Source organism: Andrena cerasifolii, chromosome 3 (assembly GCF_050908995.1).
Source record: "Andrena cerasifolii isolate SP2316 chromosome 3, iyAndCera1_principal, whole genome shotgun sequence".
Taxonomy (NCBI): domain Eukaryota; kingdom Metazoa; phylum Arthropoda; class Insecta; order Hymenoptera; family Andrenidae; genus Andrena; species Andrena cerasifolii.
The window spans coordinates 17,658,563-17,675,158 of NC_135120.1; the positions used below are offsets into that span (position 1 = coordinate 17,658,563).

At 43.7% G+C, this 16,596-nt stretch overlaps 2 protein-coding genes across 4 annotated transcripts in view; one reads left to right on the plus strand and one right to left on the minus strand.

The window, feature by feature from the left end:
• Window positions 1–9,769, minus strand: part of LOC143366825 (alpha-crystallin B chain) — a 31,620-nt gene extending 21,851 nt beyond the window's left edge. The window contains exon 1 of one of the 3 annotated variants that reach the window (XM_076808227.1): window positions 9,394–9,769. In XM_076808227.1, the coding sequence (XP_076664342.1) occupies window positions 9,394–9,581 (188 nt within the window). In that variant the 5' untranslated portion in view covers window positions 9,582–9,769. Of the gene's footprint in view, window positions 1–5,011; window positions 5,191–9,393 lie in introns of those variants that run through there. The other 2 variants (XM_076808228.1, XM_076808229.1) reach the window with 2 other exon arrangements.
• A 5,274-nt stretch (window positions 9,770–15,043) lies between these two features.
• Window positions 15,044–16,215, plus strand: LOC143366827 (uncharacterized). Its single transcript, XM_076808232.1, has 3 exons — window positions 15,044–15,510; window positions 15,630–15,762; window positions 15,835–16,215. Exons 1-3 carry the CDS (start codon window positions 15,372–15,374, stop codon window positions 16,085–16,087), a joined length of 525 nt encoding a protein of 174 aa, XP_076664347.1. The 5' UTR covers window positions 15,044–15,371; the 3' UTR covers window positions 16,088–16,215.
• Window positions 16,216–16,596: the final 381 nt, after the last annotated feature.

A 16,596-nucleotide genomic window follows, 5' to 3' on the forward strand; every position in this document is an offset into this window, starting at 1 on the left:
GTAAGAAGACGACTTCGATATCTCTCGATTCCATTGGCAAATGCGAAATGGAGATACTTTAAGACTTGAAAAGCTCCTCAGGCGGTGGAAATCCACGATGTCGCAAAAATGTGGCAATTATTTCATTATTTTTTAATCATTTTGTCATTAATTTCGTGAAACTAGACTCCCAAGTTTCATGATGTATTTTCAAAAATCTCATCTCTCCCAACTATTTCCATTATTTACATTCAGTTGTCGCTGAGATTCTGATATGGAATAAAATGGATAAAACCTCATTGTGGATTCGCATCTTAAGGCTTCGATCAGTGCCAAAGCGAACAGTATCCTAATCGACTGGGTTTTAAAAGAAACTCCCTCTAGAAAACAAGTAATCTTCGCAATTTCTTCCGTACGCCAATTTTTCCGCGACACTAATCCACTGGGAATTGAACCAAGGACAGACGCAAAGTACATACCTAGTAACTAGCGGTGAAGAGCCTGGACGGAGGGTGGTACAAATGGGGTGTGTTTTCGCAAACATCCGTTGAAGGTGGCACGAAGAGGACAGGAAGGAGAGGAGGCGGTAATCGCGTGCAGCGGAGGAGCCAACGAGCCGCAGAAGAAATTAAAAGAGCCTCCACCCTCTTCCTTCTCTCTTTAGAAGGCCTCTTTCACACGGAACAAAAGCCGGGCCATATCGAGGGGATCGCGAAGTCTGTCAAAATGTCTTTCAAAGTGAAACGCGCAGCACGTGTTTGTGGGGGAGGGGCACAGTGGGGAGCGATTATCCTCGCAAGGAGAAAGGTCCTATCTCGTCTGCCGAGGAGCAAGCCAGGAGAGGTCAAGCACGCGGAGCAGGATCTCGCCGTGGCGGAATTGTCGAGCTGGAAAGGCCACGCGATACGTCACCGCCTCTACGCGCGAGTTTCTATGGGGCTGGTCGTTTCTGTGACCAGCTTTCGAAAGGCTTCGCGTACGATTGCTGTCGTAGGGCAAGTGGTGAATGAGAAATTGAGGAGTTCGGATGGTAAACGATGCTAAGTGCTAGTGGGTCAAATTTTCCGAAGAAACAAAACACGCAGGTCTGTTCATTTTATCAAGTTCATCTCAACTTGACCGTCTATCGCTATGGACTCTCAGCGTATACGGAGACGTAGCCGTAAAGTTTCATTCAGGGGCAGGCAATAAACAGTGACGAATTTTGAATCTATGTGCGTGGTTAGGAATTAACATAACTGGGGTCGTGTAATACGAAATTACTTAACAATTTAATTTAGATACTTTCATTTTGTAATAAATCAATTAAATTTTCAACGAACCGTCGCTAAAAATTACGGCTATGAAGATTGCTAGCACTTTCATGGCTTTCCGCCACAGCGAAGTTGACGTTTACGATTTCAGCTGTATCTTGCGATAGTCGTAACAGTTAAAATAAATTATTCTAGCACTTATAACTCTTATCACCGAGTTCCGCATCGAATGCACATCATTTTCCTCTAAAAAAAATATTTTCTATTTTTTTTTTTAGCACTTACATCGTTTGCCATTTCAACTCCTCGACTCGTTGAGGACGGAGCATTTTCAATCTCAATAGTATGGTACAATAGTGCTCCCTCCCGCCTGTGAGAGCAAAGATAGGACGGAGGACACCTCCGATTCATATCTGGCAAGGATTCAACGGATAGCTTATAAATTTCGCGACATGGAATGCGAATCGACGCGTACTTGACCCACAAAGGTAGCTAGGAAAAGAACGTCAATGACTGTGATATATGGCTGGCGATCGAGCGATCGATCCACTTCCCCGTCGATTAAACTCCGCGCGTCGAGCGCTGTGCAAACTTGTCGGTAAACTTTCAATTAATGCTCGGAAAGCCGATACGCTGGCCGCCTAATGGCAACTTTTCTCATCGATTACGAGTAATGGGTTAATTCAACTTTTCTATGAAATCCGAGACCATCGTGGAAAGTGTGCGCAGGGTCGTGGGAAAGGAGAGACTCCGGGGGGGGACCAGGAAGTGACCGGGCTTCGTCCTAACGATCTTAACGAACCCTCGAGTAATTACGTCGACCAGTTCAATCCTAACAGCGGCTACTCTGTCGGAGATACACCCTTATTAACGGAGTGAGTTTGTCTAACGTCGTTATCTCCGGAGAAGCTATCGCAAAAATTAATCGGCGGAGATGCGATCTAAATGCTGGAACAATTGCCCGCGATTGTGCTTTCTCGTTGAGCATTGTGGACGGTAAACGGCGAGTCGGCCGCTTAATTCAATCACGAGGAATAGGTCAAACGGTGAAGCAACAGATTACCCTAAGCCTAGCCGAGCTGCATAAGTAGGGGAAAGTTGCCTACGTTGGACCATTCAAGAAAGTACCTCCGTAAATTCGAAACGTGTTCGTAGTTTTGGGCAGAATAATTTCAGAACGATTTCGGGATTGTAATTGATACATAAATCTAATAAAATAGATTGAAACGCTACGTGGCTGGTTAAAAAGAATATTTTCAAACCACCCTCAAGGGTGCAGTCTAGGAAACTGGTTTCTTAATTTGTAGGTAAAAACTTTTATTTAAAAATATACTTACACTCGATAAAAAAAAAATAAAAAATGACTGAAGTATTTTACAATATATTGAGAAAAAATAAAGATGCATTCGACGAGATAATGAGTCGCTGTCAGACTGGCATTTTATGCGCTCGTACTAATCGGCATTAGACCCGTTAGTGCAGCTCGAATGCAACTGAATCCTGTGAAGTCTGGGAAAGGAGCTGAAAGAAACGAGGAATCCGAAACGACAGCCGTCGTTGCAAGCACCAAGCGTCGTGAGGAAGAATAACCCTCTATCTGACGAATCTGAAAGGGAAGTGCACGGTGGCTCGATGCGCACAGAGTGCGAAACGCCGGGCTAATTATTCTAGCGTGCGTGCACCGTGCACACTCTTAATCGTGAGTGGACGTAAATCTCGGCAGTCAAGCAGCTCGCCTCTAAAGTTTCGAGCATCGATTCGGCGTGCTCGTACAGCGAGTGTAACGTGTAACACGCGACCCGCGAGATTAATTTCCTTCCGTTGCAACGGCCCGACGCGCCAACAGCTCCGACCTCTTGCTATCTGCTGCGAAAATCGCGATCGAACACACTGTGCTTCCACGAAACTCCGCGTCCACTTCGTTCGACGCAAGGGTCTCATCACTATAAATACATCGGTGAAGCCGCACAGGCTCGCGAGTAATTACAGTCCAATCGTCTCCTAGTAATTGAAATTAAGAGAGCTTAATTCCACGTGTGACAAATGAAGTTCGTGGAAGGAGAAAGTGAACGATTTTGCTCTACGAAACGTTTCCTCCTCGAAGCGATGTAATTATTATTTATTACGGGACAAGCCGAATTTATACAATAATGAACAGGGCCGTTCCTGGGCTTCGGCCGCTCAGGTGGAAAAACAATATTGCCGCCCTTATTAATTCAATATTCTTTAATTAAGAATTAATAATATTCAGTGTTTACTTTTATATGTATACATACATAGGGTAAAGGACCCAATTACTGTCACCTTAAGCTACTTTACTTAAAATAACGAATAAATAAACGTTGTAAAGTCATACACAAAAAGAATTCTGTAATTCAACCTATAATCTATACTACAGATTATATACTATAGTTTATTTATTCGTTATTTTATGTAAAATAGCTTAAGGTGACAGTAATTGGGTCCCTTGCCCTAATTTTAAACAGTTATCATGCAAAAGAGTTGCGATTATTATTCTTATTAATCAAAATTTTACATATAATAAACCGCCTGCGGCCGCCCCTAGGTTTGGCCGCCCAGGTGCGGGGGCACCTTCTGCACCCCGCCAGGAACGGCCCTGATAATGAATACTGCAGCATAGGTACAAGAAACACAAGACATGTAACAATATAAAAAGAAATTAAACATTGCACCTTAGTTGATGAAAATTTTGCGCCGATTGCTCTTGAAAGTTAGTATGGATCCACAGAAAAAAATCAACGTGATCTGAATATAAATTGGAAACGCTGACGATCCGATTTAAAGGATCGCGGGCACCGAACTTAGACTTATCGTTTGAACGGTAAAGAGATGCTCTTCTTCTTAAGGTTCTGGATGGTGCCAGGAGGAAGACATCCCGTAAAAGCGATTTCAATAACACGGTCGATAGAAGGAGAAGAACTAGGAGAGATGAAATTTCGAAACTACCCACGGCGCTTCAGGCATGAGTCATCCCCCCCGCGCGATAGAAAACGTTTTCGAAAGAAGCTCAGGAGCATTTATTTCGAACGGTACTTGTCTATTTGCGGCGATCCGTCCCTGAGCAGGGATTACGTCAGCGCCACGCGAGTCCCCGACACCTCTCGCAATGGTCCATATTCGCCTCCCACAGATCTACCGACGATTCGTGATCGATACCGAGCACCTGCGCGCCATTTCCAGCGCCTTTACGCGGATCGATAAAAGCGAGCAATGGAAAACCGCGGCCCGGCACTGTGGAGCTGGGTTTATCGAGCTCTCATCAGCGCGGTGGCAATTCTTTTAGAATTTAGGCTACGGTAATAGGTATATACTTCGAGGTGTCTAAATGTTTGGACAAGGTGATGTTTACTGCATGCGAGTGTTCGCGTAGCAGAAAATCCAGCAAGCTGCGAGTTCTTTTTTCGCAGCAAGAGTGGTGCGGCTCCATATCTACCAGCTTCAAGTAAATTAGAAGAAACTGCTTATAAAATTATTGCTTCGACTTCGCATTAAAAAGAGAACACTAATTGGAAAATATATATTTGCACGCAATAAGTATCTACTAGTTATTCGGTTAATAAGGTTTTATTTCTATTTTTGGCAAACTTTTCAAATCAAGAGCATCGTGTTGCGCAAAACAGTAACGGCTGCAGACAAAAAATTTGCAATAAATCGCTCGCTTGTTTTGTCGGATTTGCAACAAACTAAGATTTTTTTCATAGCTCAAAAGCTGTCGAAAATGGAGCCGCCACCCCTCTTGCTGCAAGGTCGCTACATACCGAAGCTTGATCACGGTCTTGTGAACGGGTGGATAGAGATCCTCGTCGATGAGCATGATCTTGGCTGCCGGATCGGCGGAAATCAGCGGGTCGATGGACGAGCGGATAGCGAAGAAGAGACTCGACCTGTCCGCGAGAGTAGAGGCACTTCCGTGTTGCTTTCAACGAGTCGGACAAATTACTGCGCAAAACGGGGCAGGATGAGCGCAAGCTCGTCAACTTTTACCCGCGCGCCGCGATTACGATTTAGTGCGCGATACCAAGTGGGGACTGACGATCGTTGCAACGTGTCACTGTCAAGGATGCATTTACGCAATACACGCTTATAGCTTCCAGCGTAACACCTATTGAGTAACCAGGCACCCAGGGATGTTGATGAGCTAGGAGATTCTGAAATTCGAAAGCTCAGGGCTTAGAGCGATCCAAACGCAGAAATTCGGAGATTCTAATTAGAGCTGTAATATTTCGAATATTTGAATAATTCGAATAATTTCGAATGATTTCGAATGATTTCGAATAATTTCAAATAATTTCAAATAATAATTAATTGATCTTAGGGCTCAGACTGTTTTGTTTGTTTTTATTTATTTATTTTATTTTTTACTTAATTTTATTCTATTGTTTTACATTTTATTTTATTTTATGTTATTTTGTTATATTTACTTTATCTTTGTACTAATTTGCTATATACTTTGTATCTAAAGGGTTCTCCCGTTAATTTAATAACAATAATAATAATAATAATTTCGAATGATTTCGAATACGAATAATTTCTTCGAATATTCGTTACAGCCCTAATTGAAATATTCAGTAGCCAAGTAGAATAACGGGGCCAATAATCTACCATACTCAGAAATGCAGGACTCCAACTGTCTCTGTACCTATGTTTAATAGAGCTAATCGAGTACCTCTATCCCATTAATAGTTCTATCATTGGAGGGGTTAAGAAGACTGGCAGTAAAGGGACCATTAAATTCATCCTCCAGGCAGATCGCGTAAGCGCAAAGTCCCGCGATTCCTGTCCGATGACGCGCCGTCCCGTCATCGCGATGCGTTTATCGAGATTACAGGAAGGACCGTGTCTTTTGTCGGCGCAACAAGTCGCGTTAAACGACACCCTGTTACGCAATGTATCGCTCCAGCTGATGGACGAGCGACCACGGACATTTGCATAATGATCTCGCTACTTGCCAGGCGAAAAATCGTTTCACGATCCGATGACTAACCCATTCGGTAGCTTTTAATTACATCATGCGGTACAAGATCACTATCAGACACCCATTCCAGTACCTATTAATCCCAACAAACCATTTACCGCCACTGCCATCACTGGATCAGAGCTTCTGCTCCAAAACTCTTTCTCGCTTCTGCTAACGGTTTCAACTCCCTCAGTCTACTGAAATTTCAGGTCTAAAAAAAGGAAAGTTCGATGGACGAATTTGTCTTCCTTTTTTACGAGCAAACGAAAGTCGATGCGGACCGAAAATCTGATACTCGGAGAGAGAAAAATGGTTTGGTATATTGGGCCAAACGGGTGGTTCAGTGGAATTTGTGCTAACACTGCCACCGATACTTCAATTCGATAGGCTCGGAAATTACGAAATTTATCGTAAATTTTGCGCGCCCCGGATTCCCATTTGCCAAGACGAAGCAGGATTCCTAGAAGTTGGTCGAGGCTAGCATCTGCCACGTTTATTACGGCTGATAAAATTTATCGAACAGAGGGGTGAACGTACCCCTCGGGAAAGATAACGAGGGTTCTCCAAAATTTATGCTCGAGGGGAGAGCCTGCATCTCCGACTCGCGGAATTTTCCTTGCTGGGAAATCCAGCGAAATATTCTCTTTCGATACATAAAAAATTCCACTGGTTTATTGTAATTCCATTTATACTGCACAGTGCTATAAATATGTACATCAGACATTTATTTCTACCAACTCTATAGAAAATTTATTTCGCATTTGTTTTTTAATACATCTCTGTAACGGTGCGAGACGGAACCAAACTTTAAATATAAAAATTGTTCAGTTTGTATGTTACATCGCGTTATAAAAAGAAAAAGAAAATTATATTAGACAAATTAAAATCGCGATAATTTTAACCGCTGATCTTACCCCTCGAGAATGAATTTCCGTTGGGAAAGAAAATCGCTCTACATTCGCGCGAAGTTTCGTTAAAATCAGAATTTTCGGGCTGGGACTGTTTGCTCGCGAGTAATAAATCTAGAGCGGCGATTCTATAATTAGTGGCTTCGAAGGATTGCGGCTAGCAATATCCAAGTTCGAGCAGGCCTCCTATTAAAATAACACGACTGTTGGGTTTCGCGGTGTTGGCACGCAAAAACCACGGCACATGGCGCGCATTCGTTCGGCCCAGTGGATTCGCGGTTCGTTCAACGCGAATTCCTACGCGAATATTTGAAAGCCTCGAGGAGTGTTCGGGTCGTAAAACCTTGCCCGAAGAATCTCCAACTTCCCCACAGTTTGTCAGTCTACAATCACTACAGAAGTTTTACTTCAAAAAGCTGAAAGAATTCTTACCAAGGAACACCACTGGGATCATTACGAATTTATTTGCTTTTTCAACTTGCTTGCTCGCTTCGGAATTCCAATCTGAATTTTCTAATGCAATCGGATCGAAGCTCGTAGATACGGGCAGGATGGATAGTAAGGTTCGTATTTATTTGAGTGAAGTTTCAAGGTCCGCCGTGTGTTTTGGTGTGTCAGAGAACGCGCGACGGAGCAGGTGCAAATTTTCGACGGTCGGAGGTTTGTTTTTTCGTATACCCCCCGGCAAGAAAGGTTGGAGAGAGAGAATATCGAGGGGGGCTCGTGTTGTTCGCACCGAACGCACTGACGAAGCCTCTATAAATAGCGTGTACGTTACTGAAATACGTGAAACGAACGTACGTATGTATGCACGCGTCACAAAAAAGAAACCGACACCGACATGACCTTAATATACACATACCACCGACCGACCAACGATTTCATTACCTTACAATAATAAATACGTTTGCGCCAGTGTTTCACGCGCCGTTACTACTACATTCTTTCGCTTCGCGATCTCGTAATCGAGCGGAAGACTTCCTGGAGTTCCTTCGGACAAGATGGTTCGCCCACAATTTTCAAACTCACCAAAAATTGGTCGAGAACTCCAATTATTAAGTTGCACTGATACTCGAAGTATTTGAATGTTCAAAGTAGCCAGCTATTCGAAAGTATTGCAGTTGGTTAAAATATTGGAAACAAACTCGATTCCGTTCGAGTCCTCGAACAGCTGTTGTGTTTACACTGGCCATCGAAGCAACGCGGATACACAGATATGCTAATGGTGTTAAAAATCAACAGTCGTGTAGCTGTGCAAACATCGATTGCAAAAAAACAAGTCCGTGTATCGAGCGTCGACTCGCGGACACTGTCGCGTCTTCCGTTGTTGTCGGACAAGTGTTTGCGAGTGTTGAATTAATGTGAAGCGATCGATAATTTTGCTTGCCATATTCGATCCCCGTTTAACAACCCGCGATGACGTAAGATCAAAAAACAGCGACGCGGTTATGTAAGTCCAATTTGTAAACCGAGGCTTTCGTACGATATTCGAATTCACATTCTGAAGTAGCGTTGCAGGGTACGCTGAATCTAGACGGTGATAAAATCGATTCGTTATCTTAAATTGGAGCTTTATCTGGCCACTTGGAAAGTAGCATTCGGTTTGAATCGATTCTTAAATATTAACTATTCGATGTACTTAAGTAATCCCCATATTGCAAGTATCGCAATAAGCGCAGTATCGATCGATATAATTCGCACTGATCAACGCGATTAACTTCGGTAGCAATACGTACAGCTCAAAATGAAAACCGTGAATAAAGGCAAACGTGTATTAAAACAGGCGCTTCTTATTTCTGCAGCGTTAAAATATCAATTCAATTGCAGTAACGATGCACGTAGACACTCTTTCCCTACATTTGCGACGAATTTCCATCTGAATACCGTCCAGACTCAGCGCCCCTATCTCAGAACCAACGGCATTTACGTTCGAAAGTCAGACACGAGTGGCTCTGTAAACAAACAGCTTCCACGGGCCACCATTAATAGAAATACGACTTAATGGGTCGTTAAGTTCTATCGAAAGCTGAGCGTTACTCCAATCATAGAAAACCTCTAAGAATTTCAAGTATTCGATTTGCAAATATTCAGGCAACAAAAGTTTCGAACGCAGCTTGAAATAGGAATTCATCCAGACGGTATTTTATTTGTACAAAGAGCAGCAATCCTGTTTGGAAAATGCATCGCAAAGGAGGGAAGAGAGTGATCGTGGCGTGTGTGCGCGCGTGAGAAGAAGGTTAGGTGCGTCTCGGCACTAACGCCGGTAGCGACGTACCTGGTGGTGCTTTTAAAGAAGTTGTTGCTTTCGCGGTTCATCAGCTCGCTACGGAACCGTGACATCTCGTCCTCCATCTTTCTCATCTCGGCGTCGAAGCGTTCTCGTATGTTGGAAAACTCGGTGTCTATCACGCTGAAGTCACCGAGCTTGATGGGGATATTACGCTTGATACCACTGTCAGCCATGATTCCCTCTTTTCGACCGCACTCGTGTCTCTTTCACCAAAAGCCACTGAAGAGATACTCCCTTGTGTTTTACTGACGTAGCACTGCTCTGTCGCGAACGATCGCTCTTTGTGTGTAAGCGAGAATACTTTTTCTCAGTCACGTACAACCGTACTGCACGCTGTCTTGCCTAAGAATGAGCGCGGCTCACCGGCTGCTCCTTAAATAGTCGCGACGCAATCGGCCAGCCGCTCGTGGGAGTTCGTCGCCGCTCGGCCATCCTCGGGCGGTCTCGTGCGCCGTGCCGTGCACGCGGTCCAAACCGGCTGCGGAACTCCACGAAGTTTCACCTGATCTGGACGAAATTTCCCTCGTGTAATATTCCATGAACACTCTAAACGAAATAAAGAAACTATTTCGGGCTCGAATTAAAATTGATAAGCAACCAGACATTGGAATTCGATCGATTAACCAAACTTTTTAGGTTACAATAATTCAATTCGTTATTCTCGGTGAATCAGAGGAGCTTTCGTTAGAGCTTCAGAACGGAGAATCGAATACTTCGAAAGCATTTGGCATTCCATGTATGCGCAACATTCTTCGAGCACCTAGAACAGAATCTTCTAGAATCTAGATAAATCTCCATGCAATGAAGGAAGTCGCTTCGAAGTGTATAGGTACAGCGTGCAAGCGTTCTGAATAAATAAATGATCTAAGAAGAATTCGTGGGCGTCTATGGGCTACGATTTCGCAGGCAAGACGAATCATTGTTCTATGCGGGAGGCGATGACTAATACGACCGCGCGATCATTTCCTTATCGATTGTCTCCCTCAAAGATGTACGTACAAGTATACGTACAGATTTTATTTCAACGCGGTGTCGGATTTCGAAAAATTCCGCTGGTTCGATGCAACATACGCGAAGGACGACCTTATTCGCCGTAAAACCAACTACAAGCCTTCACGTGTCTGCAAAACGAATCCTTTTATTACTCCATTCTTTACGTAACCGTCAGCTCCTGGTACAAGTTAACGAGACCAGATCGGGGATGATCCGATTTTCACGATAGTAATTGGCTAATTAGATTACATGGTACATCAACGGTTTTCTGAAGTCAACCACGCGCGCGAACACGTCAATTACCGTGGCGACCCAGTTTAGGGAATTCGTCTTCGTTAAATATGTTTAATACGAGATGCGATCTTATATACAGGGTGGGCCGTGCCAGCGCGAGGAGCTGTCTCTCAGCTAAGGGACGCTTTATCGCTACTCCTAATAATTGCTTGCTTGCGAAACTTTACGCGACCCTCGAATGCGTCTTCGAGCCTCCTTCAACAAGAATGTTTCGCGACGTTTTCATAACGCGGCCCTGTTAACATCGTGGGCGACAATAATTTACATTCTATATCACGTTCATCTGGCGATAGTCGGAACGATGCGTTAGCATGCATTCTTGTTAATCGCGGCGCGGCGGCGGGCGCTCGTCGCGCGCTTGTTCGCTCGTCGAACATTCAGGTGTTCTAATTTGGACAGGCGTTGAGAGAGGCGCGAAGGCCGCAGGAGCATGCTACATAACTTTCTGTTTACGCCGCCGGCAACTGCGTGAGATTTTTTTTCGCCGTGGTAAATCATGCTGCAAATGATGCCGACGCTATTTTCGCGCGCTGCAGCGTCACTGACAAGCCGAGCTGAATGAAGCGCCGCGCCGCGTCACGACGCCTCCTTATTCTTCATAAATAGTCCTGCCGGCTGCCGCACGCCCTCAGGGGATGAATCACCCTCCCTACTGAAATTAGGTGAATAAGAAGCTGCATCTATATCGCCCTTTCTCGCAAACTGCATCGGTGAATAATATTTCACCGAAATCCCTGGCAAATGTCGATAGAGGATACCATTGAAAATCCGAGTAAAATGAAAAGATTGATAGATTAAAAGAATAAACCGAACAGAATATTAATTTCGTTTGAAGCTACAGTGGACTGGATTTCTCCCCTAGTTCGCCTTGCAGAACGCAACATCCGCTTTCGGGGCCATAAAGCAAAGGCAACCGCCTATGGGCCACATTGAAATTTATGGCAACAAAACGCCCAGGACCCGAGAACGGTCAAGACAGTTGAGATTCGTGATAAAGTGTGTCAATGTCAAAGTGCCCGAGCCTCCAGACAACGTGACCAGCTCTCTTCGAGACCGATTCGTCTGTTCACCGTTGTGTTTCAGAAACCTCCACGGAATCCTTAAGTCTCAGCTCTCGACTCTGCGTGGGAGAACGTGGCTAACATGACGTCACCCTTGTGGGGGTTTTAGTGATCGATAAAACGCGTCACAATGGTGCCTAATATGGATTGGGCATACGTTCATTACGTAGCGAATTGCTGCTGCGAATCTTGCCCACCCCCTAACTCGTGCAATTCATCCCAGGAAGCCTGTGCACACAGCTCAGAAATATTATTTCAGCCAACTAGAGCCAGCTGAACTCGTCAGAAATATTTCGCATCCCACGAATTCCACGTGAGTTTCAGAAGATTCTGAATACTTCGAGGTACACGTCTGAAGGGGCCATTGCTGGGACTGTAGATCCGAGTCTAAATTAAACAAAGCGATTCGCAAGGTAATTACATTGTCACGGCTGCTGGACAGAAGGCAGAAGCGAAGCTGCTCGCGGAGCAATTATATGCAGCGTGGTATGCCGAAGAAAACAACCAAAGCGAGCTTGTAGAAAAGATAGTACCTCGACGCTACAGGCCGCCAACTATTAATAGCTGACAAAGTCCGAGAGGGCCATAGCATCCGAGGCCAGATTCGACCCAAGGAATTCTCTAACCATTCGACCCTTTCGACCGTCATTCCTCGGGGATTCAATGTCGAGGATACGGTCCAAGGTAGCGCGACTTCTTCACCCTTCCCGGCGCCAATTTTCCTCGAGGAAGGCGCGCCGCCGAGGCGCGAGAAAATGGCCCGGCTAATCCAGCTGCGAACAGTTGAAGATAACAGGAAAATTAATGGTACCCGGACAGTGGGCAGAAACAACGGCATTTAGCTCCGAATGTAGCTAAATGCATTAAAGCGGTGCTCGCTGGAGAAATTGGTGAAACTGTAGTTTGCGAGAGACGAAGGTAGGTGTCGGCAAACAGTGGGTCGAAGTTCGCGAAGGGTTATTTCATTCAATGCTTCGCTACCAAGCAGGCAATTCGCGCTTGATACTCGCTTGTACTTGGCTTACTTAGAACGATTGAACGAGGAGCCGCTCGGTGTCGTCGTGCGACGACTTCGCATCGCTACCACTTACTTGACTTGAGTACAAATGGGGCCTGAGGTTAACGTGCCGTGATGTCACTGTCTGATATCATAGGGCATATACGTTTTCTACTTTCGACGCTTGGGAGGGACGTAATTTAGGAGACTGCTCGTTGAACCTGGTAGAGGCCCGAGGGTAAATTTAGACCTACGCGTAGACCTCCGCCAGCTTCGGCACCGAGGACTTTAAGGGCTTCTCCAGTGCTGGATTAAGCAATGAACAAAATGAGCACGTGCTTAGGGGATCAGAAGCACCATAGAAATTTTCTGAATTTTAAAAACTTTTATATTGTAATAATATTGCTAAGTGTTTATGTGCATGTGTGTGCGAGAGGAGAGAAAGAATTAGAACAGTGGAAAGATGAGAAGAGAGAGAGAGAAAATTGGGGATCGAAAAATGATTGAGATTGAACTAAAGAAACGTACACTGCGCTGAAGCGATCACCCTGTGTAAGAGGGCCGTAAAATCTTTTAAGTACTTCGAGCCTTAAAAGGTCTTAATCCGGCACTGGGCCTCTCTATATTTCAATTATTTCCGAGGGGAATATTGAGATTGCAGCTGCAGTAATTAGAAAAGATTACCACTGCTCGGTGGCATTTATCGCGCATTGCTGCACGGCTACTGAAATAATATCAAGCGAATTCGCGGTGCAACGGAGCTTATCACCGAATTTTCAGCTACTTCTGTGCAGTCCCCCGTAACGCGATACTAACCGGTTTGTTGTAACATTCGCGATACATAATACGACCCGGCTGCTGCAACCACTTAAAGCGCCTCACAGTGGGGAATTTTTGCGATTTTATGGCCAAAGCTACAGAAATGAAAATTTTTAATTCTACAAATTTAATACAATTGAAGAACTGTATCCATTTCCGTGGTCAAAACCTGAAAATTTATTTTTAATATATAAAATTCGGCACTTTTACGTTCTAATATATGAGAAACTAAATTATCCGAAAAACAGTACTCACAAAAATTACGAACGATAAAGATTTCTTTATTGTTTGCATTTATACACTTTTTTCTTTGTTAGAGCATGCCTCTGCTACAGTGCAGCAGGGTATAGCAGAAGGGTTATCGCTTCTGACGACAAACATACATATTACAGAGGATCGAAGCTGCATAAAATTGTTTAAAAAAGAATAAAAAGGTTTGTAATGTATAACATGTGATCCATTTTCGGTCACAGTTATGTCGTATGTTAGATAAGACACACTGGATCGTGTTTAAAAAAATGCATATAATTACAAGATTAGCAACTATTAGCAATTAATAATTGCATTTATAGAATCAAAACAGTCCAACGTAAAATAGGAATGAAAATCATTGCAGGATATTATGGGATTGATAACTATTTTATGTATTGAAAATTGATTCTTATATGAAAAGGTTATTTCTAAAACACTACTTTAAAATTTGTATAAATTACGTATTAAAAACCGAAACATAATTATTTTAAAGACAAAAAGATATTTTACGCACCACCAGGAATCGAATCCATGCCTTCAAATTATTTTCAGATAACACATACAAGTGTTTGAAGCAACTTGAAAATCTGGATTAATTCTTTGCGATAGGCGTAACCGTTAAGGTTTAACAGTAAAATTGGTGGCATTTGATACTCATATTAGTTCTTCAATTGGCATTTGCATTTATCTTGTCGAATTGAAAAATTTATTTTTGTGGTTTTGGCCATAAAATCGTGAAATTTCCCCGCTGTGCGCCTGTGCAAGCGTGTACGCGCCGCGTAAATGAAATACCTACCTCGAATAAATGTTCAATGTCCGAACTGGGTTAAGAGACATTTCAGCGGTTTGTGCGCGCGAACGGACACTTTGGTCGCGCTAGGTACTCGAGCGTTGAAAGCATCTGTTTGAAAAGTAAAATGGAAGTGGTCTCGTCAATTCTGCGTATCGAAATGCAAACGAACGTGCGTTCCGAGTAGATCGGGAAACTGTCGCGCCAAGGACTGCGCGACCAACAGCTGCTTATCGTCCTTTACTTTATTCGAGGGCGCGTGAAAAAATGCCATTACACGCAGTATAATGCGGCGGTGGCCAATGTCACTGCCACGAATAAACTCGCGATACGTAATGCGATGACAACCGGGCGATTGTGCAAGTACCGTTCTTTTATAATTCGCTTTTCTTAGTGCAACGGCGACATTGTCCTCGCCGCATTGCGATTCTAAATGCCAATGAGGAAGTGACTGTTAATTACTTCCCCATTGCTTCTGCTAAATCAGATCTTATAGATTTTCACGCGCCCCTTTTATCTTCTTCGTAATATTCCGCTGCTTTCGACTAGCTAGCGCGAGATTGTCTGACCAGCCTTAAAGAAAATCACGCGACAACGATCAATGTACTTGAATGCACTCGTATTAAGTGAAGGAGAGGAGAGGTCCATTTGAATTGTCGTCACTTGACGCGCTACTTGATTGCTCTTAAGTCCCCCTTGCGTTTACCGTCGGTACTAAATTAACGTCCCACCACGAAGGAGCTTGTCAACAATCGCGATGGCACGCGAAAAAAATGTTCCTGACAGAAAGCAGGGAAAGCAGAGGAAGCAGGTGGACAGGAAGGGCCAGAGCAACGAGAAGAAACCGTTTAACAAAAAGAAGTATAGGCTGCAGAAGTACAGTACCAAATACAAAAGTATGTCCGAAGGAGCGCTGCTAACGTAACTCGCGCGTAGGTTAGGTTCCGTGATCGCTGGACGCTGGTCCGCTACGAGGTGGTCGGACGTGGTTTTGAATTGTATTATTTTTTCGCAGTTAATCAATGGGAGGAGCGCAGGAAGAAGGCAATTTTACGGGACTATTACAAAGAACTCGACAAGACCGAACACCAGACGGTGAAGAAGCCATCTTCGATCAAAGACACCGAACAGAATGAAAATGATAAAGAGTGTGTATGCAACTGTCGAAGTTTCATATGATTAACGTTGGAACTTAACGAAAATGGTGTTTTTTTCTGAAGGACCCAGCCAAAGAAATCAAGCGCCTTTCGTAAGGCCAAACAGGAGTACCTGCGCAAGAAGGATGAGAAGAGGAAAGAGAAGGAGGAGGCTTTGCTTGTGAAGTCAGAGCGAAAGGAGGCTCTTGAGAAGTACAAGGAAAAGAAGATGCAAATCTATAAGAGACTATCAAAGAAAACGAAAAAGGGCCAGCCTGTGATGAAGGACAGGATGGAAATGTTGCTGGAGAAGATACAGCAACAGGTATCTAACTGATACTGGAGAAAACCATCGCAAGTTATGCGACACAGAATGTTACGCGCTTTAAATTAATATAGTGTGAATAAAATTGTTATATGTGGACGAATGAGGAACTTGAATAAAACAGTTTTTTGTAAAATAAATGTACCATGTATTATAAGTTTCATAAACTGAATATATCACAGCTGTTGCAAAAAAAAAACTAATTTTATCGAAACCTGCTTCTTTCCTTTAAATTCAGACGAAAAGTCACTTAAAATCGAATTCTTCCGTTATTAAAACGTTACCAACAGAACAGTTAAATGAAATAAATTAAAACACTCCTGAACGGTAGTTCGTAGATTGAATACGCTTACCCGTGGAACCACCGAGGATCATCCTAGGTTAGTTACGGAGTTCAGAACGCCGAAAGTCCGTTGACCGGCCGATTAATCACGAGTTTGATTGTTCTCGTAGCTAACGAGAATTCAAATGCCGTGGGATAAATCTCCGTTGGGACTTGGGTCAGATAATCGCGGGCGTAA